Source organism: Cuculus canorus, chromosome 4 (genome assembly GCF_017976375.1).
Source record: "Cuculus canorus isolate bCucCan1 chromosome 4, bCucCan1.pri, whole genome shotgun sequence".
Taxonomy (NCBI): domain Eukaryota; kingdom Metazoa; phylum Chordata; class Aves; order Cuculiformes; family Cuculidae; genus Cuculus; species Cuculus canorus.
The window spans coordinates 7,477,533-7,503,384 of NC_071404.1; the positions used below are offsets into that span (position 1 = coordinate 7,477,533).

A 25,852-nucleotide genomic window follows, 5' to 3' on the forward strand; every position below is an offset into this window, starting at 1 on the left:
CGCCCATTGGCTGAGCCCTCCCCGCATTGGCTGAGCGCCCCCACATTGGCTGAGCGCCCCCCTCCATTGGCTGAGCCCCTCCCCATTGGCTGAGCCGCCTCCCCATTGGCTGAGCCCCCTCCCCCCCATTGCTGAGCGCCTCCCCCATTGGCTGAGCGCCCCCCGCATTGGCTCAGCCCCCCCCCCATCGGCTGAGCCCCGCCCCCGTGCCGCGCTGACTCCGCCCCCTCCGACCGTCGCTGCGGAGCCGCTACGCGCGGCGGGGGTCGCGCGTCCCCGCGGAGCCGCTCTCGCCCCCTATTGGCTGCACTCCCGCCCACGTGCCGCGCTGTTCCCGCCCCCCTCGGAGCCTCCTACCCGCGGAGGGGGTCGCGCCGCCCGCCCCGATGCGGAGGCCCGGCCGCCGCCCCCGGCCCGGAGCAGGTAGGGGGCTGAGCGGGAGATCCTGCCGCTCGCGGTGGGGATTTAGAGTGCGGGAGGGCGGTGCGGCAGCGCGGGGGCCTGCGAGGGGCTATGGGGACAGGAGTGAGGGGCTGAGAAGAGGGGCACCTGAGCCGAGGGAAGGGGGGAGCTGAGGGGTAGGGAGGGGAGGGGAGCTAAGGAGAGGGAGTTGCAAAAGGGAGGGGGGTGCGGAGGGGAGGGGGCTAGCTAATGGGTGAGGGAAGAGCTGAAGGGAGGAGAGAGAGCTGAGGGGAGGGGTAGGAAGCTGGGGGAGGCAGCTGAGGAGAGAGGGGGCAACTGAGGGGGCAGCTGAAGGGGCAGAGGGGGCAACTGAAGGGGCAGCTGAGGGGGGGGGGCAGAGCGGGAAACCGAAGGGGTAGCTGAGGGGAGAGGGGGCAGAGGGGCGAACTGAAGGGGGAGCTGAGGGGAGGGGGAGCAGAGGGGAGAATTGAAGGGGGCAGCTGAGGGGAGAGGGGGAATTGAAGGGGGCAGCTGAGGGGAGAGGGGGAATTGAAGGGGGAGCTGAGGGGAGAGGGCGACGCTGAGGGGAGGCAGCTGAAGGGAGAAGGGATGCTGAGGAAAAGAGGGGGCACTGAAGGGTGAGAGAGGAGCTGAGGGGAGGAGGGGGCTTGCTGAGGAGTGGGGAGTATGCTGAGGGAGGAGGGGGAGCCTGCTGTGGGGACGGGGGAGTGCACTGAGGGAAGGGGGGGGCTGCTGAAGGGAGAGGAGGACGCGCTGAGGGAAAATGGGGGGCAAGCATCAGAAAAGCAAGCAGAGGGTGCTGAGGGAGCTTTGCATCTTGGGGGCCTCTGTTGCTGCTGAAAAGAGTCTGAGGTGCCACTGAGGCATTAAGGCGCTAGCATTTGGAGATGGTTTTTGAGGGGGCGGCGCTGGGGTCTTGAGCAGCCCTTGCTCACGTAAATATGGCCCCGGACTATCACCCTGCACGTTGTGGTAGCCTTTTTGTGGGAGATCTTGTCTTTTCCCGCTTGGGAGGAAATGCAACCTGAGAATGACTTCTGCCATTGTTGCCAAAACCGTTTTATTTTCGTCAGGAGTACTCAGGAAAAGGAGTTTTTTATGCTGAGCTGCATTTTTTTTCTATTTCAGTAGATGACAAAAACTTGTGAGTAGGGGTGGTGAAGAGTCTTTGCCCTCAGGAGCGCCTCGAGGACCTCTGTCGCTGCTGAGGTGTGAAGGCGCTACCGTTTGGGGGTGGCAGCTGTAGTGAGAGTGAGGACTGCCTTGGGCCTCTCCTGGAAGGGAGAGGAATGCAGCTGGGACTTTGTCGAGCGGTTCTGCTGAAGTAAAATTTATGGACTTCTGCTTGTCTGCAGGTTGCTATAGCCTTTTTGTGGGAGATTTTGTCTTTTCCTGCTTGGGAACAATGTGAATACAACCCGGGAAAGACTTCTGTCATTGTTGCCAAAACTGTTTTATTTTCTTTAGGAGTACTCGGGAAAAGAATGTTTTTGTGCTGAGCTATTTTTTCCTATTTCAGTAGATGAAATCAAAATATAAGGCTGATAGAGATTTATTTTGCAGCTCTCTTTAGTTATGGAAATTTTCATAAAATTACTGGAGGTAAACAGCTTTCCTGTGGTAAATGGTTAGTTTTGTCTCATTCTGAGAAAAAGGGTGACTAGAGATGCATATTTCTTACTTTTCTAAAGAATACTTGTTGAGATAAAAGCTCATTATGTGCCTAAAGCGAGCACATGTTTTTAAATGCAGCTCCCTCTAAAGGACTGTACATGTGTACTTTAGAAGTGGTGTGTGGTTTTCCTGCAAGCTGTGTTATTCCATCTGTTTTGCTGGAATGAGGTTGCTATCTCCTATCCAAATCATGCAGCTGTCTCCCAAGCCCTCTGCTATCCAGACAAGAGGCAGCAAACACAGAATTTCACTGCAAAGTCAAAAATGCAGCTGGAGAATTAGTGCATACAAGTGCTTTGTTTGGTGTGTTGGCCACTTCCATAAGGAAATGGGCTCATCCTACCTCTGGTTTCCTGGAACTTCTTGTGACTTAGCGTCCTCTTCCATAGAGTTTGATTAAATTGGATAAATGATTGACAAGCAGTTAAAAGCAGGATGTAGAAGACAAAAAGTAATAGCAGAAACTTCCTTTCACTGAGGAAGTCAGGCCAAAAATATTTAATTCTGTTTGCTTTGAATACATCTCTTAAGATGATGGATGCAACATGTCAAGTTAGCTGCAGAGCAGGGGTGTTTGGCGGGCGGGTTATGTTCTTTAGATAAGAGATCCTGGGAAGCCTAAGTAGGTCTTGAATTTTGTGAAGTTACAGGACAAGACTCGGGCAATGCTTCAAACTTGTCATGGATTAATTTTCAGGTTACAAGTGACTCTGAACAAAACTCACTCAAACACAGCAGAATAAAATATCTGCAGCAGGTGCATCCAACACTTTGTAACTGCGCAGTGGTAATTTGGATATAGGACTTCTGGATCTTATAGGAGTCTCCCCTGTTGCAGGCAGCTTTCTCTCATAAAGTCATTCATAAATTAAGGACTTTATTAAAACCTGTGTAGGCTGTTATTTTCCTTTAGCCCTAAGGCAAGGCATATTCCATTGATGCTCAGGAATCTTTTCTTGTAGCCCATGTTTATTTGTGACTACTTTTTCCTGTGTGTTAACACTATCCTTTTGTTTGAAATGTTTGCTTGTGGCTTTGGTGTTTACATGTTTGATCTAAGGACAAACTCTCAGCCTGTTTTTTTGAAGTTAGAGAGGAGAAGCTGAGCTTTCTGTTCTCCTTAGGAGCATCTCTTCCTTCACCTGTTCCACCAGCACTCCCTGCAACCTGTTAGATCTTGGAGTCTTGAATTCAGAAGTTAAGCACTAATATTGGGTCTAGCAATGTTCTTAGCTATATTACAATTTCATTTTATGCCTTTTCTTCATGGGAGGCTTTTGGCATCTACTCTTTTGCTTCTGGAGGCTCAAGTGTGATTTTTACCATGATCTCTTGAAATGTTAGATGATACTGTGGTAAAAATGCTGCTGTACTATTAACATTGTTCCATAATTACCAGTTGTTCGGTGCCATTCTGCTGCATAATTCAAATGTAATATGAAACATCTTGGCTGTGTAAGTCTACTGGCATGTTTCCTTAGGCCAGTAAGGGTTAATGCTATGCCCTGTCTGTTCTGACTATTTCTTTTAGGGAAGATTTATTACTCAAACTTTGCGTTTAAGGAGAGAGACCCTATTTGTTTTGGCTTTCCTGCGGGTGTTCAGAAATATCTTCCACTTGTGCTAAATGAACTCTCTTGGCTGGTGGTGGTTGATGTGCTGATACAGCGTGCTCTCTTCCTTCTCTCCTGGCTGGCCTGGCTCTCCCTCAAAGTACAGGAGCAGAGCAGCACTTCCCCACGTGCAGGGTCTGTGGGCCTGGGAAGGAGGAGGATGTGCTGCAGTAAGGGGTGCATCAGCTGGGCATAGTGGAGGTTCTGAGCAGCAGCTGCCTGCTGTTGGGCAGCAATTGATTCTTCCTGTGTGTTTGCTGGGTTCAGCAGATGCTTAGTGGCTGATCTCAAGTTCCGGGCAGGCAGGTCACTGTTTCTTAGACGAGTAACAGAAAAGGGAAGACTGGTATTTGCTCTGAAAAAAAAATTATGATGAGTGTCTAAAAAAACTTCCTCTGTAAGAAATAAACTTACCTTTTTAATACCACACTGTTCACAACAGCAATGTTTTGACTCACTTGTTTCTTCCTGTTGGCTGGAACACTGACGTCCAGTGGCTCATTTGGTAGTCAATAAAATTCCAAATTCAAGTACTGTTTTTTGTCTGTTGCAAAGCGTCAGCTGCCCTCTTAAGTGGTGAAGCGCATCTTGTTGATATTTCTTGTGTTCACGCAGTATGGATTTTTGCTGTTCTTTGCTTTAGAGCACCTGAAAGAAGCTTCACAGGAAATCTTACAAAAGCTTAGAAAGCTCGACTAGGAAAGAGGGTACTGGGCAGAAGTGAAATCGAGAGGATGCTCCCTGTTTTGAACATTGAGCTGCTGTTTAGAACCTCGCTAAATGTTGTTTGCCTATAGAATTATCTTAGCAGCCACTATTAATGTGCAGAAAGGTTCCTGCGAATGCTAATGAAAGGTGGTGATAGTGTTACACTTTGGATATCTTGAAGCTGATAATTGGACTGGATTTAAACTGGACCCAATTTTTTTATGTTCAATCTGGATGACCCAAGGTTAAGAGCGAGTTGTAGCCTAGCTGTGTGTATCCTTCCTAAAGGAAAAGATCAGGCAAATAACAAGAAATTGGGTTGAAAGGGACCTTAAAGATCATCCAGTTCCAACCTCCCTGCGATGGCAGGGACATGTCGCACTAGATCAGGCTGCCCAAGGTCCCATCCAGCCTCCAGGAATGGGGCAGCCACAACTTCCCTGGGCAACCTGTGCCAGTGCCTCACCACCCTCATTGTGAAGAAGTTTCTCCTTATGTCTAGTCTAAGTCTGCCTTACAGGTATGTCTGTCAAATGCTTTTTTCATTCAGTATTAATAGATGCTAAGGAGATAAGTATTCAAAGAAAGTTTATCAAATATCCAATATGTTGAAGTACCAACTTTACTGTGTGGTTTATATAGCTGCAACGGAAGAAATAATTATCAGAAGTCTCTAGTTTTTAACTTTAGTTGCAATTTTCCTCCAGCGAGAAGCCGTCAGTCTCTAATCTGTAACAACCCCTAGGCTGCTTTCTTTTCATGTCTTGTGACCGTTTCTGCTAGGAAGTGATGGGCTGATGGTTGTTGAATAATTATCATCGAATAATCCTCTGGTAAAGATGTTGCTACAGATTGTAACACAGGAGTGTCTCATGCATCAATCCCTGATAAGTCTGCCTCAGAATTTTAATATCTCTGGAATGTTTCCTCATGCTTGTGATTTTAAGGGATTTTTGTCATGTACTGTTGAACAAGAGTCCTGAAGAAGGTATTTCAATGTTTATTGTGTTGTAGAAAGAGATTTCCCAATTAGAAGTAGTTCTGTGGGATAACTTGTTTGTTCCTCTTCTTTCCCTGTTTTTTCCTGAGTGTTTTGTCACTGTGGGCATATTCAGATGAAAGGCTTTTTACTTCCCTTCTATAGGTTTGAAATCCAATTTCAACATCTTTGCAGCTTTTCACTTGGTTTCCTGGTCTGTTAAACCTGTGTTTAAAATTTAGCTTAAGAATTTGGATTCGCTCCTGCAGAAGCCATTGCAAAGTGAGGTGCTTCACTGTAGTGCAGTTTTTGGAGTACCTCTTGCTAGAGGATGATCGTATGTTGTTCCAGGTTGATGTTTTTTTAAATAACTGTTTTTTAATGTAATGACAGAATATGTTTCTGAATAGTTCAAGAGATAATGAAGTCTGAAAGCGTAGGAAGGATCTGAAAGTCTCCTTAGCAACTCATGATGCTTGAGAGAGAAAGTCCTGGAGGAGGGACACCCCTGAGGACTTGTGGTCCACCTATGCCAGAACAGATGAGCTTGTAAGAAGCACAGAAGAGCTGATAAAGAGGAGAAGTACAGTGAGAATCGCAGAGGAGCTGCAGACAGAAACCATTACACACATGACCTACACTGCCTGTCTCCTTCCTAAAGGAGCTGAGACGGGCTCTGTGTAACCTAACCTATGGCAAGAATAAGGGAAACGGAGACAAGAAAGGGAGGAAGAGAAGTGTTTGGCTTAAAGTTAGCCTGTGAAAGGAGGAGGAAAGGTGTTTACTCATAGGTTAAATTCTTTTTCTCAGTATTGGAATTGGTGACTAGAAGTTATATTAATTGGCAGTGCATTATATTAATTCCCTGAGTCAAGACTGTTTTCCCATTAAAGAGAGTTGAACATGTTTTTGAGGATATGGGAGGAAACTGGGAGAGTTTTATATCAATATCTAAATCTTTTTTTAAATTACATTCTTGGAACAGAAAATAAAGAAGTTAAGTTTTCATATGCTTGGATTTCTTCAGCAGGGGGGCTCTGCTTAACAAATGGCTCAAACATTTTTTACTTACAAAATGCTACAAAACCAACCACTTAACTGTTATTTTCTTTCTTTTTTTTTTCTTCACATCTCTTGCCTTTGATCTCTGCATTTCAGTAGCACAGAAGCAAGCAGAATTAATCCTAGCCATAAATTTTACCTATTTTTCATGTTGTTACATAAATTAATAACATTCTATTCAAATATTATACCAATCTTGAAAGCCTAAAAGAAGATTAGTCTCTCATCTCTTTGGTTAATAATGAAGATAGATTAAATGTGTAATCGTGTAATCTTTTTACAAACTCTTGAAAGTAATCACTGACATTAAGTTGTCACTTAATTTTTGTCATCTGTGTTCGCCAAATATGTTCCAAGAAACTTAAACTTGATTGGTTTAAGTTTTCTTAAATCTGCCCTTGTAACTGCTTGCATAAAGTTTTGCAGTATGTCTGTGAGGTTTATGTTGTTTTAAAAAGCATCAGAACAGAAGGTGTGTGCAGAATTAGTTTCTGATACTGTGCACAGCATTTCAATGAAGTGTGTCTTGCTCAAGTTTGTGTGAAACCCCCTTCTCTGCCTTTTAACATCACCTTTCTTTTTTGAGACATAAGTGTTGCTCAACCCCAAGTAATTGAAATTTTATAATTCTGTTTTTATGAGTATGTTTTCTAAGTAATTTATGTGTATCTGGTATAGAAGAGAAGGGATGAGATAAGCAGGTGTTTGGTGTTTTTGCAGTAGTTTTACTTTGTTTCACTGCCTGCTGTAGTCCTGTTGCTCTTGATTAGCAATTCCTTTATGTAGATGTGACTTTTAGATTTCAGTTGCTGTGGGTTTTGCACTGCAAGCTTCTTGTTACATGAACTTCAAAGGTGAACGTCAAAGGCTGCATTGTGCATTGAGACCTTCAGGTGGCCTGTCTTGTAGTTGACTGATAAATCTAGCCGTTTCTGCTACTTCTGGTGGTAATGTGAAAGGGAAAGTTAACTTGTATTTTCAATTTTTAGGAGCTTCAGGTGTCATCCAGGATCATGTTGTAGTAGATGCTATACAGCTGTAGAACAGAAGATGCCTCTTGTCCTGACAGGCTCTCAGCAGTGGCTTGCCTTGGGTAGATTCCCTATGGGCTCAGGTAAGAACACGTGACGAATAACAGCCTGTGTGCAGGTACTTGCGTAAATCTGGGGAATAAGTTTCTGCATTAAAAAGTTAGCGGTTGACAGTAACTGTCTGTGCCAATGCTCCCTCTGTGGCTCCGGCCTCTGCCTGCACAGGCAGTTGTTTTGGAACAGTACCTGCCCACATAAAATGCTGAGCTCAGACATAGAGGCTGTTAACTGGCCTCAAAGTGTGTGTGGAGGTGGGAACGTGTTTGAATTGCTAGGGTGAAGGAGGTAAGTGGAGGTAGTTTTTAGCATCCCTATGTAAAAAGACATCCAGAGCACTTAAATTAATTGCTTCGGAAGTATTCCAAGTGTGGAAACTTTGTCTGCTTAAGAGTAACAGTAAGACAGAAATAAGTTATGGCAAAAAGAATAGCACCACAAAAAGCTTTGGATTGTATTCCTGCTGATGGACAATTTAGCTTTCGCAGCAGCTTTACACAGATCACTTAAGTTCAGTAGATGAAAAGCAAATTTAAGTCCCTTGAGTCCTCACTAATTACATCGCAATGAGTAGCTATGGAAATGTCAATGCAAACTGTGATTGTAGTGCAGCATTACTGAGGCATCTTTCCTATGCAAATGAAGACCTTTGCATTTATGGCTCCCAAAGCAATGGCAGCGCTGCCCCTTTCTCCTTTCTGAAAGGGTGTAGTGGTGTTTTGCTGTGGCTTTCTATGCAAACAACAAAATCTGGATGCTATAGGCACAGCTTGTTCTTGATGCTCGGTTTCATAGCTGCCTCAGTTCTCTCTATAAACTCACAGGGTGGTTGTGAAGCTCAGGAAGACCTGGGACAGGCATCCTCTCAGGCGCTTGTTACTGCTGACATTGCTCTTCTGAGCACTTTTGCGCCATTCCAGTAAGGTGCTTACTGACTTAGGTAAGAGTGCAGGATCTAACATTGAGTAACTTCTAAAAACTGCTGTGCTGGACAGATGTATTTTGACTTGATCTATCTGTCAGCCTATCTGTATGTATTGACTTAAGGAAGGAATCATCTGAGGCAAATAATGGACAAAAGTCAACTTTAAGTAAACTGTTGCAAATGAAATGAAAACTGATATTATTTCAGTTATTAGAAGAAGTTTAAACTGTTTAGCATATTAAATACTAATTGTTGGACTTGGAAAGGATGTGCTGAGGTGATGAAATCCTCTGGGTTTCCTTGTTCCTTTTTGCACAGTCAGGATGAGTGAAACAACCATTTGGGAATGACTGGAATTTATTTAGCTCAGAGGCAAGGAAGTCTTTCTGGTGCAGCAGTATATAGTTGTCTTGCGTTTCTCATTAATCCCCTTCTTTCTTCATCACTTTCTACCTCTTCAGTTCCTTCTCCATCTCTCAGATGTCTCGTAGCTTTCCCTTTTCTTTGTTTTGAGAGGCTTCCTGCAAAGTGCATCTGTTGTAGCATCTCTGCATACAATTCTGTAGAAGTAAATTCTCACCCTTAGAAATAATAAAAAGCGTGTTGTTTGCAGAGCACTATTCTTTGGCAGTGTCATTTATGGATGATTCCAGGAGTATGTTATTGCCATTAGGCGATAAAAAGTTTTATATGCATTGAGCAGTCTTTCACAAACAAGTGTTTCTGTCAAATTACAGCAGCAGAACCTGGGTCCTAGGATAGGAGAGGCTGATTTGCAAAGAAATAAAAACATGCTTTGCACAAAGCAAAGGCAGTGAGGCTTTGACCTTACTGTTGTAATTCAAGCTGTAAAACTTTAGGATTGATTGGAACTGCTGGAAACTGTGCTTAATCTGGAGTGTATTCTCTGTTAAATTTTACCAGTTCCAGAGCCAGACCTCATGCTGTCACTCGGTACATTGTTGCAATCATTTCCTGGCAGCAGGATCCTCTGATGCTTAGTTCACTCCTCTTGTGCAGAATCTGTTCTGATCTAGGGTCCTATGGACCTATGTGTTTGAGTTACCTCTACGTGTTGTTTACCTGAGAAACAATTACTGCCTGCATTGTCTTGTGAGTGAAAATTACTAAAGCTTGTTGCCTGTTTTCTATTGAGCATTTTTTCTTTTTAAAAAGAAAAGTCCAGTTTTATACTTCTCCCCAGCTGTGTATAGAGCTCAGCGGGACTGCCAGATGTAATTATTGTTTTGTGGTACGTTGTAACTTTGGCATATGCAGTGTTCAGCAAGCCACCCATTTCGGGGACCAATTCCTTTCCCTTTTGCCAAACAGTGCCCAGTGCCCCTTGCTTGTGCTGATCTGAGCCTGTCTCCTCTGAGGTCATATGGCTGTGGGTACACTGTGCATTACATGGAACAGTCCTGGAGTTTACATATGGTTTGCAGGCCTTGTTCATACTCTCCTACACAGCTCTCTAGTGTCTTTTAATCGCAGCTTGTTTTGTGCACCATGTTTGACCATGCTGAAGGCTTCATGAGCTGGGGCTACTCCCTGTGCATGCTGGCAGTGTGGTATTTGTGGATAGCTGTCATCTCTGAGATGTGTTGGTATGAAGGTACCAGGTAATGATAAAGGGTGCTTAGCTGCCTTGTTTGTGCACAGTGGCAAGAATGATGCATCACATCCTGTGGTATAAAATAATTATGCAAGTCCTGCTGGATAGGCACTGGACATCTTGAGGTTCAGTTCAGCTTGGGGATCTTTACTGGCACTGGGGCATTGTCCTTGTAACAAATTTTGCTGCTGCACACTAGGCCTTTACCCGTGTCTGCTTGACTGGTTTGCTGCAGGTCTTAGCTGAGAACACAATGGACTTGTGGATGTCTGGGGTGGTGGTTGTAACACCCGGTTTTGCTCTCTCGGTGCTGTTTTTATTCAGTGATATAGATGTAGCTGGTAAGGATGAGGTGTTGCTCGGAGAAAATGGTGAGCTTGTGAGGCTTGGTAAGTTCCCTGTGACCTGCTGTATTGCGTCCTGACAGGTTGCGTGGGAGGCTGAAGCTGGACTTGATTTTAAGCTTAACTGCTAGCGTTCTGGGAGACCTTGGGGTGCCACTTACCCCACAGGTTTTGGTTTACCCTGTTCCAAGACAAGTGTAATGGTAATGATTTTGGTTTGTACAGTGCTTTCAGGCCTTCTAAAAGGTTTTGGTTAACATATTGCTGATTTGTGACAAAGGCCTACAAATGGATGTGATAGGTCAGAGAGTCTGTGCAATCAATAAATACAGCTTGGTGGGTAATTTGAGGTTCTTGGTAGTATCATAAGAACCAAGTTACCTATGTGTTGAGGTAAATGGTGAAATCTTTGTGCTGCAAAAATCATTAGGCTTTTTTCGTTGCTCTGTTTTATGAGTTATGACAACTTGCAGGTGACTCAAAGTATCACTTCACTGTTGTCTGCTCTTCAAAGGACTTAAGATGCTGGTGTTGATCTTTCTCTCCTTTTCTTGCCCAATCTTGTCAATGGTTTGCGGCTTTTGTCCGCATACCATGTATGTCAAATTTGTTACTGAGAAATGATGCATGACTAGGAAAAGAGAGGCTGACTCTGAGTCATCTTCTGAATTAGATATCCCTGAAAGTTCAGTGGGCTGGATTTGAGATCTGGAGGGGACACTGCTGTCTCATCAGCTCCTTCATCTTTGTGAGGGACTATTAACTTACTTAACAACATGGACTATTTGTCCTAACGTATGGTGTTTTGGAAGTGGCAATTCAGGCAAGTTCCAATGGATTGTATCACCATATAAAATAAAAGGATGTGAAGCGCAAAAGAGAATGTGAAGGATTGTCCCTAGATAAAAGCCTTCCGTTAGCCCTGCTATTTTTAAAAGTTCTTGTGACAGAGCTCTTGGCAAGAGAACAGAAGAGTATGAACTTCTTTGCAGTGGAGAGCACAGAGGGTTAAGCATTGAGATAAAAAGGAATGAGTAGGGCTGAAATCCTCTGCTGTGGAGGATCAGGCTGTACCCTTCCATAGTTGGCTGATCAAAGGGAGTGCTGCTTAGGGAGGTTGGTAGGGCAGGAAAAACCCTTGCCCATATCCTGTCTCCTTTCAGGGCAAACCCAGCAGGGTTATCTGGGTGGACTTTGCATGGCATTTCCTTGTTTACTCACATCTTTGGTTAATGGCAGCAGCCGGTGGGTGAGAAGTTGCTGTGCCAGCTGTATTTTATTTTCCAAAATCAGAATTGAAACATGCTGATAGAAACTCGTGGGAGCTTACAAACAGAAGCAGTGAGATTGCTTCTCATTGGTTAATGATCAGTGACTTGGCCATTTGTGAGGGAGCACTGTATGCTCCTGCTGGGTTCATAGTGTTTGTTGGAGAGGTGCTGCTGCTGCTGTGCACAGAAACTGCTCTTGTGCTAGCAGCCTTCTAGTCTTTGTGTGTGCCAGGCACAATTTGCAGCAAATCCTCTTTGGTGTCTGCTGTCAATGTTTCTGGGGCTTCTGAAGAGGTCCGCAGTAAATTCAGATCAGTGAAGAGACAGATTTGCTTAATGTCAGGGAAGTCAGGGAGTTAATTTGAGATGTGGACTCTGGTTTTGAGGGTGAGATCAGGGTAGTGTAGTACTTTGCTGCTTTGATTCAGGGATCCTAAATACCCTGAGTATGTGGCGTAGATTTTTTTTTTCCCTGTCTGGAGTCTAATAATTGCTCTAACAAAATTTAGTTATTTGATCTTGATGTTTGACCAGATTTGATCTTGGTGTTTGACCAAGATCAAATAGTCGTGTTTGATGGTAACTGATGTAGTTGCAATTAATAGACTTCAGGCTTATGAAGAATGCAAAGACCTATCTATCCCTGGCAACGTGTACATGTTTTTAGAATCGTGTCCTGGCAGTGGATCTGAAATGAGTATGTTCTTGATCACGAGGTGGTCAGGAACAATTCGGTATTCCTGACGTGATAATCAAGAATCACAGTTGTCTTGAGGAAACAGAGTAAGGCAACAGTCAGTGGACGTCCAATGAATTTTTTTCCATTTAGAAAATGTTACGATAGCTTTCTTCTGTCTTTTTTACAGCAATGCTGAGTGACAATAACTCTGTGAAGCAGAAAAGTGATTGTTCACCTCCTGTGCAATGGTTTAAGGTGCCTGCACATGAAGATGAGAAGACCAAGTTGGTTTTTAAAAGGTACTCGCAAGTAAGTGTCATTGTCACAGCAATATAGAGGTCAGTTGCTGTCCTCCCTAGCCTGGGCAGTTACAAAAGGGATGTAGAAATCAAGGGATGAGATTGCCACAGGAACTGAATGGAGGGTTAGACGCACAGCTTTCACTGGCACACCTAAAACACTTTGAAGAGCCTAGGCTTTCTCATGCTAGTACTTTTGTTCCCAGGCTAATGTGACACCCCAGTATTTATCTCAAGTATTTCCAGTCTTTTTTTGTATCCAGATACATAACAGTGTTGAGGCTTTTGTACAGCCTGATAAATACAGCGCAGTGGATGTTCAGTGGATATTTTGGGGGGATTCCCCCTCATAGTTTAATTATGAAGATTGCTGGAATTCCATATCACAAAATCTTCATTACACCATTGTTTGTCATTTAACATCAAATTGGAATTAATAAGTGTATGCTAGGGTACATCCAGAACCATATTTTAAACCAAGAAAGCTTGCTACTGCAGTATCCCTCTGGCGCATGAGGTTTTAGCTCTGGAAACTGAAAAAAAACGGAACTTGAACTGTTATATCAACTGTGTTTTGAGCACGTGAATGTTGTAGCCCCTGCTGAGTCTAGAGATGCCTGATAAACCTCTGTGAAGGAAAAGCAACCTCTTTCATTTGCCTTTGAATCCTGCCAGTCAGCTGATTTTTCAGGGGGATGCAGCCTAACTGTGCTAATCGAGATTTTAGACACCCCTATCAGCGCAAAATTTACTGTAAATCAGGTGGGAGAACAGAGCTGCTTTTTTCAGTGGCCACCTTGTTTGCAGCACATATGGCAAACATTGCCAGGATTGCATCTGTGAGCCTATAAAGTACAAACTTCTTTTAAAAACTTCTTTAAAACCTGTATTAACATCGTCTGAAAGAGCTTCGAGAAGCACTGAATGCTTAGTAGGTTGTATATTTTTTTAAGACATATAAGCAAATGTCAAGTCCTTAGGAAACTATAGGAAATGGAAATTAATAATGAAGATCAAACTACATGTTTGAGTAATGACCACAACTCTAAACAAAAAATGATGTAATTTTTGCAAATTGGCTTAGACCTGAAATAAGCCAAGTGAATATTTCGGGATCAACAATGAGATTCATTAGGAATGAGAAATGAGTAGATCAAAAGTGTGGATAGTCTATATTACTCATTTTTGAATTCTGTGGGTGGGTTTTTTTTTTTTTAGCTTTTGCATGTTTTGGGTATGTGAAGTAAGAGGCCAGTGAGTTGTAAGTTTTGCTTGTGAGTGATGGCCATTGGCCCCAAATCCTGCGATTTGGAGTTCCATCCCTTTTTCAACCTCCATGCAAATACATATTTCAACATAAAGTGGCCCTTTAAAGCAGGAAAGCAAAAGTCAGTTTTGGTTTCTTTATGTGAGGAGAGCTGTTTGACCCATCATAGATACATATTACATGTATGACGCAGACATAGAACTGTGTATCAGAGTGTCAGTATGCAACTTTTTCCTTATTGGAGCATCTATGTGGATTTGTACTTTCCTGCAGATAGCTCTGAAGAGTTGTGAAAGACTTGCAGTGAACCAAGCAGTAAATACTATTTCTGGGTTTGAGTCAAATGCAGGTATTCATCTGAAGTTCTTCAACTGCCTTAAATTTTTTTAAAAATACTCATTTATCTTTTGATGAATTGCTGGAAAAAGAAGGTGATTTTTTTTTCTGCTCTATCCTGCCTTTACCAACCTGCTGTTTGTTTTTAGATTTCTTGCACTGTTTCTGGTTGGAGGGTGCTTCCTTTATATCCTCAAATTACGTTTTGGTCCTGGAGAATGTGACAGAACAAAAATGCCATATGTGGACCTCAATCGTGTAAGGGTTAGTATTTTTTGGTGTTTTTTTACTTGGCTTAAAAAACAAACCAAAAAAAATTACAGGGGTCTGCAACAAAGAACTGGAATGCCGAAATTGTCCTGTGAGCGGAAAATATATTTTACTTCATTTCATGCCATAGAACTTCTGTTTTTGTTTTGTTATTGTGAAGTGACAACAGAAGTTCATCAAGGAATTAGACTTTCAGGGGTAAAATGAGAACCGTGTCTGTTAAGAACACCATTTGAAATGGACATGTCATACTTTTATGTCAGTGCAGATGACACTGACAATCAGAAAATTGATGCAAATACAAAGTAACTTTCTTCTTTTTTTTTAAAAAAAAAAAGGCCCAACACATTAACCTTAAGGTTTATTTTTACCTAAGCGAGTTCCCCAGTCTGCTTTGCCTTGTATTTGCTCAAATGTTTTTGGAATCACTGGACAAACATGCAGGAGGGTGCAGCTCTTGGATCATTTATTTTACTTCAGTTACAGTTTTGCATGTGGCTTTTAAGCTGGTATACCAGAAGCCAGTAATGCTTACTCTTAATTCTTGCAGAGATTTCTCTATCTTTGCAACTTAATCTGTTTGCTTTTTATAACAATACTTACCTTGGCTCAAAGTTATGTTTCTGTCTTTGAATGTCTCAGCACTAAGACACCACTTGTAGCAGAAGCCCTGATTTAGAATGGTCTCATCTTTGTGTCACGGGATGTGCATCCTTCCGTACCTCCCACCTTCTTCAGTGCATATTTGTCCCCTTCCGAGCCTGTCTGTCTCCCATTTTCTTCTCATTTGACTTATTTTCTTTCTCGGTGACACAGTCATGCTTCCAAACAACCACCATCTTAAACCAAGCAGACCTAAAGACTACTGGGACTGTGTTTATTGCTGTCTCATGATTAATTTTGTTTGTGTTAGATGTAGGATGAGGAAATAGCATTGCTCTTTGTCTAGTTATGTAGCAGCTGATTGCAGACTGTTGGGGCAGTTGTGAAATGATCAACATCAAGTTTTAATAATAAGATGCACAAAGCTCAGCCTTAAAAATGACTCATCCAAAGATGCACTGACTCTTGCTGGCAGAGTACAGTATAAGATTGCTTAGTTTTATTTGTCCAGGAAGAATTGTGGTGTTCATGTCCAGACCTGCAGAAACCTTTGCAAATGTGACAGGCAGCTCTATGGAACAATCTTGTAAAGGGTAAAATAAAATCACAACTTCCCTTCTCAGATACCTAGATACGCACTTCCCTTTCCTTAGCAGTTCAGCCTTTTGAACTGCTGCATTGGCCTAGATTTGAGTCTTGACTCTGTCTGTTTGCTCGTGGATTTTTTTATTGCAGTGGAGGAAACATCAGCAGAATTGTATCGGGGAAGGGAATGTGTGAAAAGATTTTAACTGATAAAAATAACACCTTTGCTATTACTTCCTTATATGAGATATTGTCTAAATAGATGTCTAAAAAACATACGTGAACAGGGTTTTTTTAATTTTTTTTTTTTTGTGATGAGACAGATCAATGTGTAGTTTTATCTGACAGCTTAATGTTTTTATGCAATATGGAACTGCAGTCTTTTATTTTGGCGACTAGTCTTTGAAAGAATACCCGAGACATCACCTCGCATTCATCTTAAGCCTGGTTTTTTTGTCATTGGCAATATTAGTTTAGCAATTCTTCTGGAAGAATTGTTGCTTCATTTTGATCAGTAAGCAAGTCCAGCCTGCCATTTCACAGAACTTTTACCCAGTGCATGTGTCTAGTAAAATTCTACCACTGGCAGAACTGAGGTCACACAATTGAGCAACAGAGTAGAGTTCCACTTGCTGGCTTGCTGGTGAATTAGATGGGTAGAAGTATGCCTAGAGTTTTTCATCTGTTTTTGTAAGCAACAGTACAAATATTCTCGACAGCTCATTTTCACTTAGCTATTTCAGTAGACTAATGTATTCTTTAGAGAAAGTCCTATCCAGATGTGATTGGATGGGGTGACATTCCTTTGCAGGTTTTCACCCTGCACTCCCTTAGTAGCTGCGTTTGAATGAATGCTTTAAAATGTCTTGTATATCTGTGTTTGAGCTTTCTTTATAAAATCCTCTGTTTGCTGAATTGCTGGTGGTCAACTGGTGGGTTGCACTGAGGGTGTTGTATTCCTGAAGCCAGCTTTCCTGACTGAAATCATGTATGTTTTGTTTTAGAGAGCACAACAGTATGCAAGTGCGGTGTTACAGGAACAGTGCCGACCATCTTACGTGAAGAAACAGATGAAGAAGTTATTTGCGGAGAAATATAGCATGGACATATCTCCCTTTGTAAGGAAGAATGTAAATGAAGATGAAGCATTGTTTAAATACGAACCTCCTTTTGGATTTCACAACTTCCTTGATAAGCTTAAAAATCTCCTTGAACTCTTACCTGAGCATGATTTACCAGAAGATTTGAAGTCAAAACACTGTAAACATTGTGTTGTTGTTGGTAGTGGTGGAATTCTTCATGGATCAGAGCTGGGTCACTTATTGAATCAGTTTGATATTGTTATACGGTACGTATTTTCCATTTAAGGATTCCAGCTACTTCAGCTTTACTTTATGAGCCAGCTTTGGTTTTTAAGGGGAGACTATCTCCAACATTTGTGTAACTTATAAGACTTTCTGAAAGTGCTTTTGAGAAAATAACTTGTGACTTGGTGGAATTTGAAGTCTGTGGAGCAAGATAAGTTGTCATGTTCACAAGGCAGGGATTTGGTGTAATTATTTGTGTACTTCAGATACAAAAAAAACATAGGCAGACATGAGATGGAAACCTCTGCCTTTTTCCCCTTGGTTAGTTTGCTTATCGGAAGGATTACTTTATAACAGCTATTTCAAACACAATAAAAATTAATTGGTGTTAAAATATACAGTTTGCTCCTATATAGCATGCTTATCTTATCTTTCTGAGATCAGCGCAAGCTTTCTATGATGACCCATATTTTTCTAATGAGTAGGTTAAATGAATGTGCTGTGATAACCTTCTGAATATTACCTTTTGAATTCTTTTTGTATTTTGTGTCATGTAAAGTCACAGATTTAGTAAAAGCATTTTCATTAATTGCTTTGTAAACTAAGGCTCTTAAAAAGGGGGAGGACTTGGTATGATGAGTTGATAGCTCTTCTACAAAGGTAGACAAACCTGTTAGCATATGGAGAGGCAGAGAACCTGCATTAGCTCTTCTCTTAAATTGGGGTTGGCGGTGTGAAGGTGTTGATACAGGAAAATGCTGTTCTGCAGAACTGATGGAGCTGGATGCAGTGTGCTAGCAGGTGGAATTTTTCATGAGCTGGAATGCTGTAAATTCACAGGATAAATTATATTACATCGAAGGCAAACTTTGAATGTGTGTGCAGTACTTGTGTATGTGTGTGTTTGTATGTATAGATACATAAAAAAGATGACACCTGTGTGTTTTCATAGAATAGTTTGGGTTGGAAGGGACCTTAAAGATCACCCAGTTCCAACCCCCTGCCATGGTCAGGGACATCCCACTAGATAAGGCTGCCCAAGGCCCCATCCAGCCTGGCCTTGAACACCTCCAGGGATGGGGCGACCACAGCTTCCTTGGGCAACCTGTTCCAGTGCCTCACCACTCTCATGGTGAAGAAATTTCTTCCTTATGTCTAGTCTTTCTTTCCCGTTCTCTTTTAAGCCTGAGTTTGCAATGAATATGAAGTCCTACAGTGTTGTCTTAAATTACTTTTCTATTCAAGCTTTTCTTTCTGAAGTTTTGCACTTGTGCCAGTGAATCCAGAAATGGAATTGGCTTCCTTTCAAAAATAAGGGACAGATGAGTGTGTTAGGAGAGGAACATGGAGACACTGAGGAAGTGCTGTACTCTGCTCTGTTAAAAAACTATGAGCCAAGTAAGAGTCCTTGGCTTACTGTCTGCTGTTCCAATGAGATTGTAATCTGTGCTTGTGAAATACAGTTTATCTTCACTGTGGTTTTGTTTTTGTTAGGTTAAATGATGCACCAGTTCAAGGACACACAGATCACGTTGGTAACAAAACTACTATACGGATGACTTACCCAGAAGGAGCCCCCCTTTCTGAACATGAGTATCCTCCTGCCAGCCTGTTTGTGGCTGTTTTGTTTAAGAGCGTTGATTTCAACTGGCTTCAAGCAATGGTGAAAAATGAAACCTTGGTAGGTAACGTGGCAGTGTTATGTACCTCTGATTTTTGTTTCTTTTTTTCTAATGTTTAAGAAGCTGACTGATCTGTTACTTCCTTATGCTGATTTCTTTTATGTAACAGTGGTTTTTTTTAGCTCTGTCTCCTAGTTACACTTGGTACCAGTGTTTATGCTGAAGCTCCATGCTGGCAGTAACACTTTCAGTCTGCAGATGTTGGTGATTTGCACCAAGCTACACATGACATATTGGGTGTTGAGTAAAGTGGAATTCATTTCACATTAGGTTTAAGTGACTTGTTTAAATCTGCAGAACCTGAAATAGAAATGAGATTTCTGGATGCCAGTCCATTGTTCTTTTAACAGCTGATGTCTCTGCTACTACAAGAGTCATGCCTGCAGGTAACATGCAGTTTGAAGCATTGCAGTTCTTAGTTGTCATTTGTCTGTGGTTCCAAAATTGAGAGGTGGTTTATTTCTCGCGGAATATTTAAACAAGTGCAGAGACTCCTAAGGACCTGATAGAAGGATTCTGTGTTTCTAAACTGTCTTTAAATTCGTTGTTTTCACTTTCAATTTGCAGGCAGCCAATTTCTGCAGGTTGAAAACAAGTAGCTAGCTTTCTCTTATGACAGGTTGAAAATAAATGTTCTAAATTATTGAGATAGATTTACAAGAAAGCCTGACAAGTTTTAAGCAACTTGATACACAGTAGTGTATGTACTCCAAGTTCCGTTCTTAATTCTTTGGTTTTTACAACTTGAGAGCATATAGGAGGTCTGTTTAATACTGACCACGACCACCTATTACTACTTTAGTCCAGAGAGTGTGTGCTGGGATCCTCTCTTGTTTTGAATAATCTGAGTATATTTTATAGAGGGGAGTTCCTAAATGCATGAATTTGCACAAATTTAAGAACATTTGTTCCCTGATAATTTTTTTTTTTAACAAGGACAAGATAATGTTGGTCTGTTACCTTTCCTACAGCACTGTGGTAATTTTGATGACCAACAGCTTTCCAACTCGAGTGCCTAACTTTTTTTTTTTTATGAACTATGTTGCTGTTTCATGCGAATGACAAGTACAAGGATGGCTTTCTGTATTAAGATTTGTTTTGGGGTAGCTGAAAGTGATTGCTTTTTGGCATCTACAGCATCCTCTGTTAGTAAGTTAGAAGATTGATGTAAGTGCTTTATGAAAAGAGTACATTTTCTTGTTTTGCATAGTTTAGAAACAGATCTGCTCCTTTGCGTCTTCTTCCTTTGGTGTTTTTGCTGGTGCAGAGAGGCAGTTTTGGGAACTGATCTGGGAATGGAGATACTGGAGAGAGTCTGCTAAAGAGCCACAGAGATGCTTAATGTACTAGACCATCTCTCCTATGAGGAAAGGCTGAGAGAGCTGGGACTGTTCAGCCTGGACAAGAGAAAGCTTTTTTTTTTTTTTTTTTTTTTAGGGAGAAATCTTAGTAATGTACATAAATAACTGAGGGGAAAGTGCAAAGAGGACGGAACCAGGCTCTTTTCACTGGTGTCCAGTGACAGGACCAGAGGCAATGAACACAAACTGAAACACAGGAGGGTCCCTCTGAACATCAGGAAACATTTTCCTATTATGAGGGTGACTGAGCACTAACACAGTTTGCAGAGTCTCTGTCCTTGGAGATATTCAAAAGCCAGCTGGTTCCAGGTGTCCCTGCATGAGCAGAGTTGTTGGACCATTTGACCTTCAGATATCCTTTCAAGCTCAACTGCTCTGATTCTGTGAACTGAAAACATTACTTTTTTTAAATCCTGGGCTTTCAGTTGGTTCAGCTCTTTGTGCAGGCGTTGGTACTTTATTGAACTGATGCAGAGCACAGGTGGGAAAATGGGACCGTAGCAACCTAGATTTGATCAGTTTTACCTGCTGTAGAGTTGTACCTTAAAGCCTGTTTAAAATATATAGGTTTATGTTGTGGTTATCAGTTTTATCATTTGCTTAGTGTTGCCCGCTATGTAGAAAGACTTGTAAAATGAGCCTGATTTAGTATTGTTTTTTCCATTAGCGTGCATCTAATTAACCGCAAGTGGCATGAGATCAGAATCTAGCTTGTAGAGCTGTGTAAATCTTCTGAAGTGTTACGTCTGTCACTAGGTGAATGCTGTGAAACAATAGCTGTTCCCTTCAAAGTCTGAGGAAAATTGTTTTAAATCTAGTGCTCGCTTTAGAATGCATGGATAACATTTGTGGAAAACTGTGGTTCCCTTTCCCATTCCTTTAAATACTGCTGCCTGCTCAGTTGTGCTGGGGCAGGTCCAAAGAACCTTGTGGATTCTGGTGGATATGTTGACTGATTAAACTCGGAGTACAGTCAAATATTCAGATAAACAACTTTCCTCCCTGCTATCCTCTCTGCAATTCCGTACACTTAGAAGACTTCACGTCTTGTGGGTCAGCCACTTGAGCTGTACACTGGTATTCCTGTACTTGGCTTAGCTAGAAACTGTTTCCTGTAACTTTTGTATTGTCTGCCATATGCTTTACAGTCTGAGTTTGCCTTTGCTGAACTACTTTTTTCTTTCTCTAAGCCTCTGTGGGTGCGACTCTTCTTTTGGAAGGAAGTTGCTGAGAAAATTCCTTTTACATCAAAGCAGTTTCGGATTCTGAATCCAGTCATCATCAAAGAGACAGCTTTGGACATTTTACAGTTCCCTGAACCTCGATCAAAATTCTGGGGTTGGGATAAGGTAGGAATTTTTCTATTAGGAGAAGGAGACTATAAAAAACCAAAACAACTGAAACAAGTCTTGGGCTTTTCCTTCAATATAATTTCTTTGTGCAATTTCTGATCTGATTTCAAGTAATAGGGAAATATATGCACTCTGAAGACTCTTGTATTTTCATGTGTAAAATCGAAGTAGGATTTCAGCTTGCCTTTTTAGATAAGCTATTATCTCTCTGCATGCTGCCTGTTTTACAAAGCATTCAGATGCACTGGGACATGAATTCCTTCTAATAGAGTGTTCACTCAGACATCGTTATGAGTGGTGTAAATACTCAAAATATGCATTTGATGTCTGTTAAGTGTGTTAAGAGCAGCCCTGTTAAGTCGAACCAGCAGTTGGCTACAGATGGATGTGTCTCTAGCTGCAGAGAAAGCAGAGTGTATGGAAACCAGGCCAGTGTTTAGCAGCCTTCCAACTGCTGGAATTGCTATATACGCCATTGTGCTCAGTAGCAACTGATGGGTATATCCTCCCCCTGTCCTTTGCTCTATCAATGGTATGAAGTGATGAATTGCCCAGGTTAATTATACACTGCATTTTTGTTATTTTAATTATGTTTGGTAAATTGGATGTCACTAGTTCTCTTGAACTGTGAAAAATACTGAATAACTTATCTTTTTATGTTTTGTTTGAAAGAGTTAATGGTAATGTTATTGCACAAATGTTTGAAGGATCTTGTCACGTTTATTTATTAAAACAATATCACATACCAAGCTACGTGTCTTTCAGCTGTGTCATAGTATGCTTGCCTCCTTCATGGGTTATTCAGGGAAAAGTTGTATTATGAAGAATACGGTTAGAGCTGGTTGCTCAACACTGAAGTCAGCCTGCATGAAGAAATATTAAGTTTAACTGCATGTCAGGAGTTGTTTCAGTGTTTGGAGTGAGGGTTCATGTGTAGTTCAACTACATAGGTGTCTTGCCTTCACAGAAAGTTGATAGCCAAAAGTCTTGTTACAGGCAAATACTGAAGTTGTATTAGTATTTGGCCCAGAGGTTTTCAGTTGTAATTATTTAATTTATTTTTAGCTTTAGTTTTAATTGGTTGTTTGATTTCAGTTTTAAGTGAGGAGAGAGAATAGACAAAGTTGTTAAATTTTGTGAATTGTTTGTAAAACTGGCAAATGAGAATATATCTTAATTCAGCAAACTTCTTGTCCCCCTCCTTTTTAGAATGTACCTACAATTGGAGTCACAGCAGTTGTTCTGGCCACTCATTTATGTGATGAAGTGAGCTTAGCAGGATTTGGATATGACCTCGATCATCCCAACGCACCTTTGCACTATTACAACAACCTCTGCATGGCTGCCATGAACGAACAAACTATGCACAATGTGACAAGTGAAACAAAATTCCTGCAAAAACTGATCAAAGAAAAAGTTGTCAAGGACCTCACTGGTGGGATACATTGTGAATTCTGCAGCAAAGACAGCTAGTGATTGAAGTGTGGCATGGTTTGGGTTTCTTAACTTCCCAGAGGTTTGGCTGGAACAACCTTTTCACTGTCTTAACTAGTTCTTTACAGTGTGTATAGAATGGATGTGGAAGCTCTGCTGCCTTTTTAATGTTAAGTTCAATATATTGGACCTGAAAATTTATTTTGATGTCAGATTTTACTTTGTACATTTTTGTGGATAGCTGTGTAAATACAACTTAGGGCTGAAAAAGATCAGTTTAAAATATTTAATGTTTTAAGTTGTCTGAAGAAAAGCAGCGTTCTTGTTTTCAGATGTATATGGTATGCACATCGTGAGCCTGACTTGTCTAACAGCATACAAGACTCCATTGAACTACTGTCTTTGACCCAGTTCTTGGTGTGTGACTCCTTTTCATGCATGCCATGAAGAAAAAGGCCTGTGCTTCTCAAGTCTTTCATTTCTCACAGTTAGATTGTTTTGTTTTGCCCTCAAATATTTATATTCTTTTCAATTCTTGCTGATATTTTTTAGGGGGCATTGGAGGAATATGAGAGTGGAGGTGAAGGAGTAGGAACTGTTGTGGCAACAACTGAATAGCAAGCACTTTGGTATTCATGGTTGATATTAAAATCATTGATGTGTTAATGGATTGGGTTAGAATTGTCATGAGGCATGTTTGAGCCCAGGGCACACTAAGGATTTAACTAGTAGGATCTTTCACCTGAATCAGATCTTTTGTCATTTCTATTTGCAAAGACCCAGGTAAAAGTTAAACTAGTTGATTTGTAGCAGAAATCACTTAGCCCAATTAAAAAAGCAGCATTAATACAAAATCTGCCTCTCTTCTTTTTCTGAGTGACTTGAGAATTGCTGGTTCTATGAAACGCTAGTTTATGTACATCTTCCATTTAGCAATAATAGAATTATGACTAGGCTAAAATATCCATGGGTTTACTTACATAATGATTTACAGATATCGTAACCTTATTAGCTTACAATGATGATAACCCATATGAACTCTAGTGCTGGATATTTAATTGAATGGAGAGGCAGAGTTGTTGGTTTTCCTGGATCAGTTGTTAAGTCAGCAATTTGGGTGAGTGTCTATAACTTAAGAAGAAAATAACTTTGAGAAAGTAGTATGGTCTAGTAGCAAGCTAGGTAACGGCTGAAAGCAGCATGCTTGGAACTAAAAAATTATAGATACACATTCTTGTGACTGGAAATCAGTGCAATGCAAAGAAACTGGACCATGCAGATATGCAAGCAGGTTTCAGTGTTTGTTTTATTTTTGTTTACTAGCAGAGTAGTAGATAGGACTGTATGCGCTGAGTAGGTAATGTTACTCAATCTACAGTATGTGAAAAAACCTTTTTTGGGGGATGAAAACTCATTAACAAATTGATCAAAGGTTGACTAGGAACATTGTTCATTGTCATGGACTCTGCAGCTGGTAAACATTCCTGCTTCTTTTGTTATGGGCAAAGACATGAATGTAATTGTAGTTCTAAGTTTTCAAAATACAAATGTTGGAAAGCAAGATTAGGGTGGTTGGGCTTTTTATTTTGGGATTTTTTTTTTCCCATGGAGAGAAGATTTAATGAATAGTAATGTTATAATGCAGGAGCAGCAGACTGATTCTGGCCATTATGCTAAAAGGCAATAAAATGACATCAGATCATAAGGCATAACTGAAGAAAGTTCTGGACCCCATGGTGTGGATGTGAGCAAATTTGAAAATCAGATTTTTTCTCTGGCACTGTTAGTATTTATAGCAATAATATTAATTGAACTTCTCCGTGAAACACATTAATATTTGTACCAGCAATAAATTACTATGTTTTTCTTCTAAGTATTATAATTATATTGTTTAATTTAAATATATTTCATGTGCAAAGAGTTTTATACAGATAGTCTTTTAGTTAATATATTAAGATGTGCTAATTATTTTCTCCTGGTATTTAAACTGGAAGCGAAGTCCCTTAATTTCCTTTGGTATTAGTGAAGCTTTGGAAGAGTTCAGAACACGTGTGTTGGGAGGACATCCTGAATACACTGAATGTACATGTTTCAGAGCACTTGGTCCCTCACCAGTTTGCTTTATTTGGTAACTTAAATATAATCATTTGATTAGTGTAAATGCCAGTAGCTTTTTGGAGATGTTGTATTTACTGTCAAATTCTCAAATTATGCTGATGTAGGATTAGATTGTTTTCCCACCAGTTTTATAGCTTGTGATAAAATATTGTTCTCCGTGGTAGCATGTTCGGCATTGAATGTGTCTGCACAGGCTCAACCATCCGTGAAATGGCAGCAAAGTTCAGGTTGCAAAAAGCAATAAACTGATGAAACCACTTTCTACTGAACTGTTTGTCTCACATTTTGCAATTTGTTCTGCCTCCTTTGTTGAGGATTTTACATGTCAAACTGGTCCTATTGAAATCCTCGATACAATCCCAGGCACTCAAGAAGGCACTCAATCCCAGGCACTCAATCCTCAAATTGGTATTGGTGTCTGGTGATACTCTTCCTCCTTTCTTTTATATCTTTTTCAATATATCTTTTTCAAAAGTGGAATTATCTCTTTGGTGCCTGGAAGAGAGAATCCATCTCAACACTAACCATATCATAGGCTTCCAGGTTTTCACAGTTACGGGGTTGAGAATATTTCAGACTGGTTTATAGCTCTGGTCTTAAATTCAAGGGGGTGTGGCCATCAGTGATGGAGAAAGACTACAGCTCCTGATCTGTGCTTCAGGCTTGCTGCAGGTAAGAACCAAAGCTGTGTGTGTCTGTGCAGCTGTGTCCCAGATCTTATGCTTTGCAAAAAATCTGCATCATCCTATGTAGATGTGTCTTAATTGGGTTTTGTTTAAAAGGTCAGCAAAGTATATGGGAACTATGATAAAGCCATTGTGTTCTACATCAGAATTTCTCTTTGTAGTGCAGGAGCA

The 25,852-nt window shown here is 41.2% G+C and overlaps 1 protein-coding gene across 9 annotated transcripts; it reads left to right on the forward strand.

The window, feature by feature from the left end:
* Positions 1 to 228: 228 nt before the first annotated feature.
* ST3GAL5 (ST3 beta-galactoside alpha-2,3-sialyltransferase 5) lies at positions 229 to 25,253 on the forward strand. 9 transcript variants are annotated; one of them, XM_054065333.1, is made up of 8 exons: positions 294 to 423; positions 7,449 to 7,573; positions 12,569 to 12,680; positions 14,433 to 14,547; positions 16,746 to 17,089; positions 18,543 to 18,729; positions 21,282 to 21,440; positions 22,653 to 25,253. In XM_054065333.1, exons 2-8 carry the CDS (start codon positions 7,510 to 7,512, stop codon positions 22,914 to 22,916), a joined length of 1,245 nt encoding a protein of 414 aa, XP_053921308.1. In that variant the 5' UTR covers positions 294 to 423; positions 7,449 to 7,509; the 3' UTR covers positions 22,917 to 25,253. The 9 variants fall into 9 exon arrangements, with proteins under 9 accessions (XP_053921314.1, XP_053921309.1, XP_053921312.1 ...); XM_054065331.1 differs by lacking the exon at positions 294 to 423 and adding an exon at positions 4,308 to 4,938; XM_054065334.1 differs by lacking the exon at positions 7,449 to 7,573 and having other exon boundaries at positions 255 to 423.
* The last annotated feature ends 599 nt before the right edge of the window (positions 25,254 to 25,852 follow it).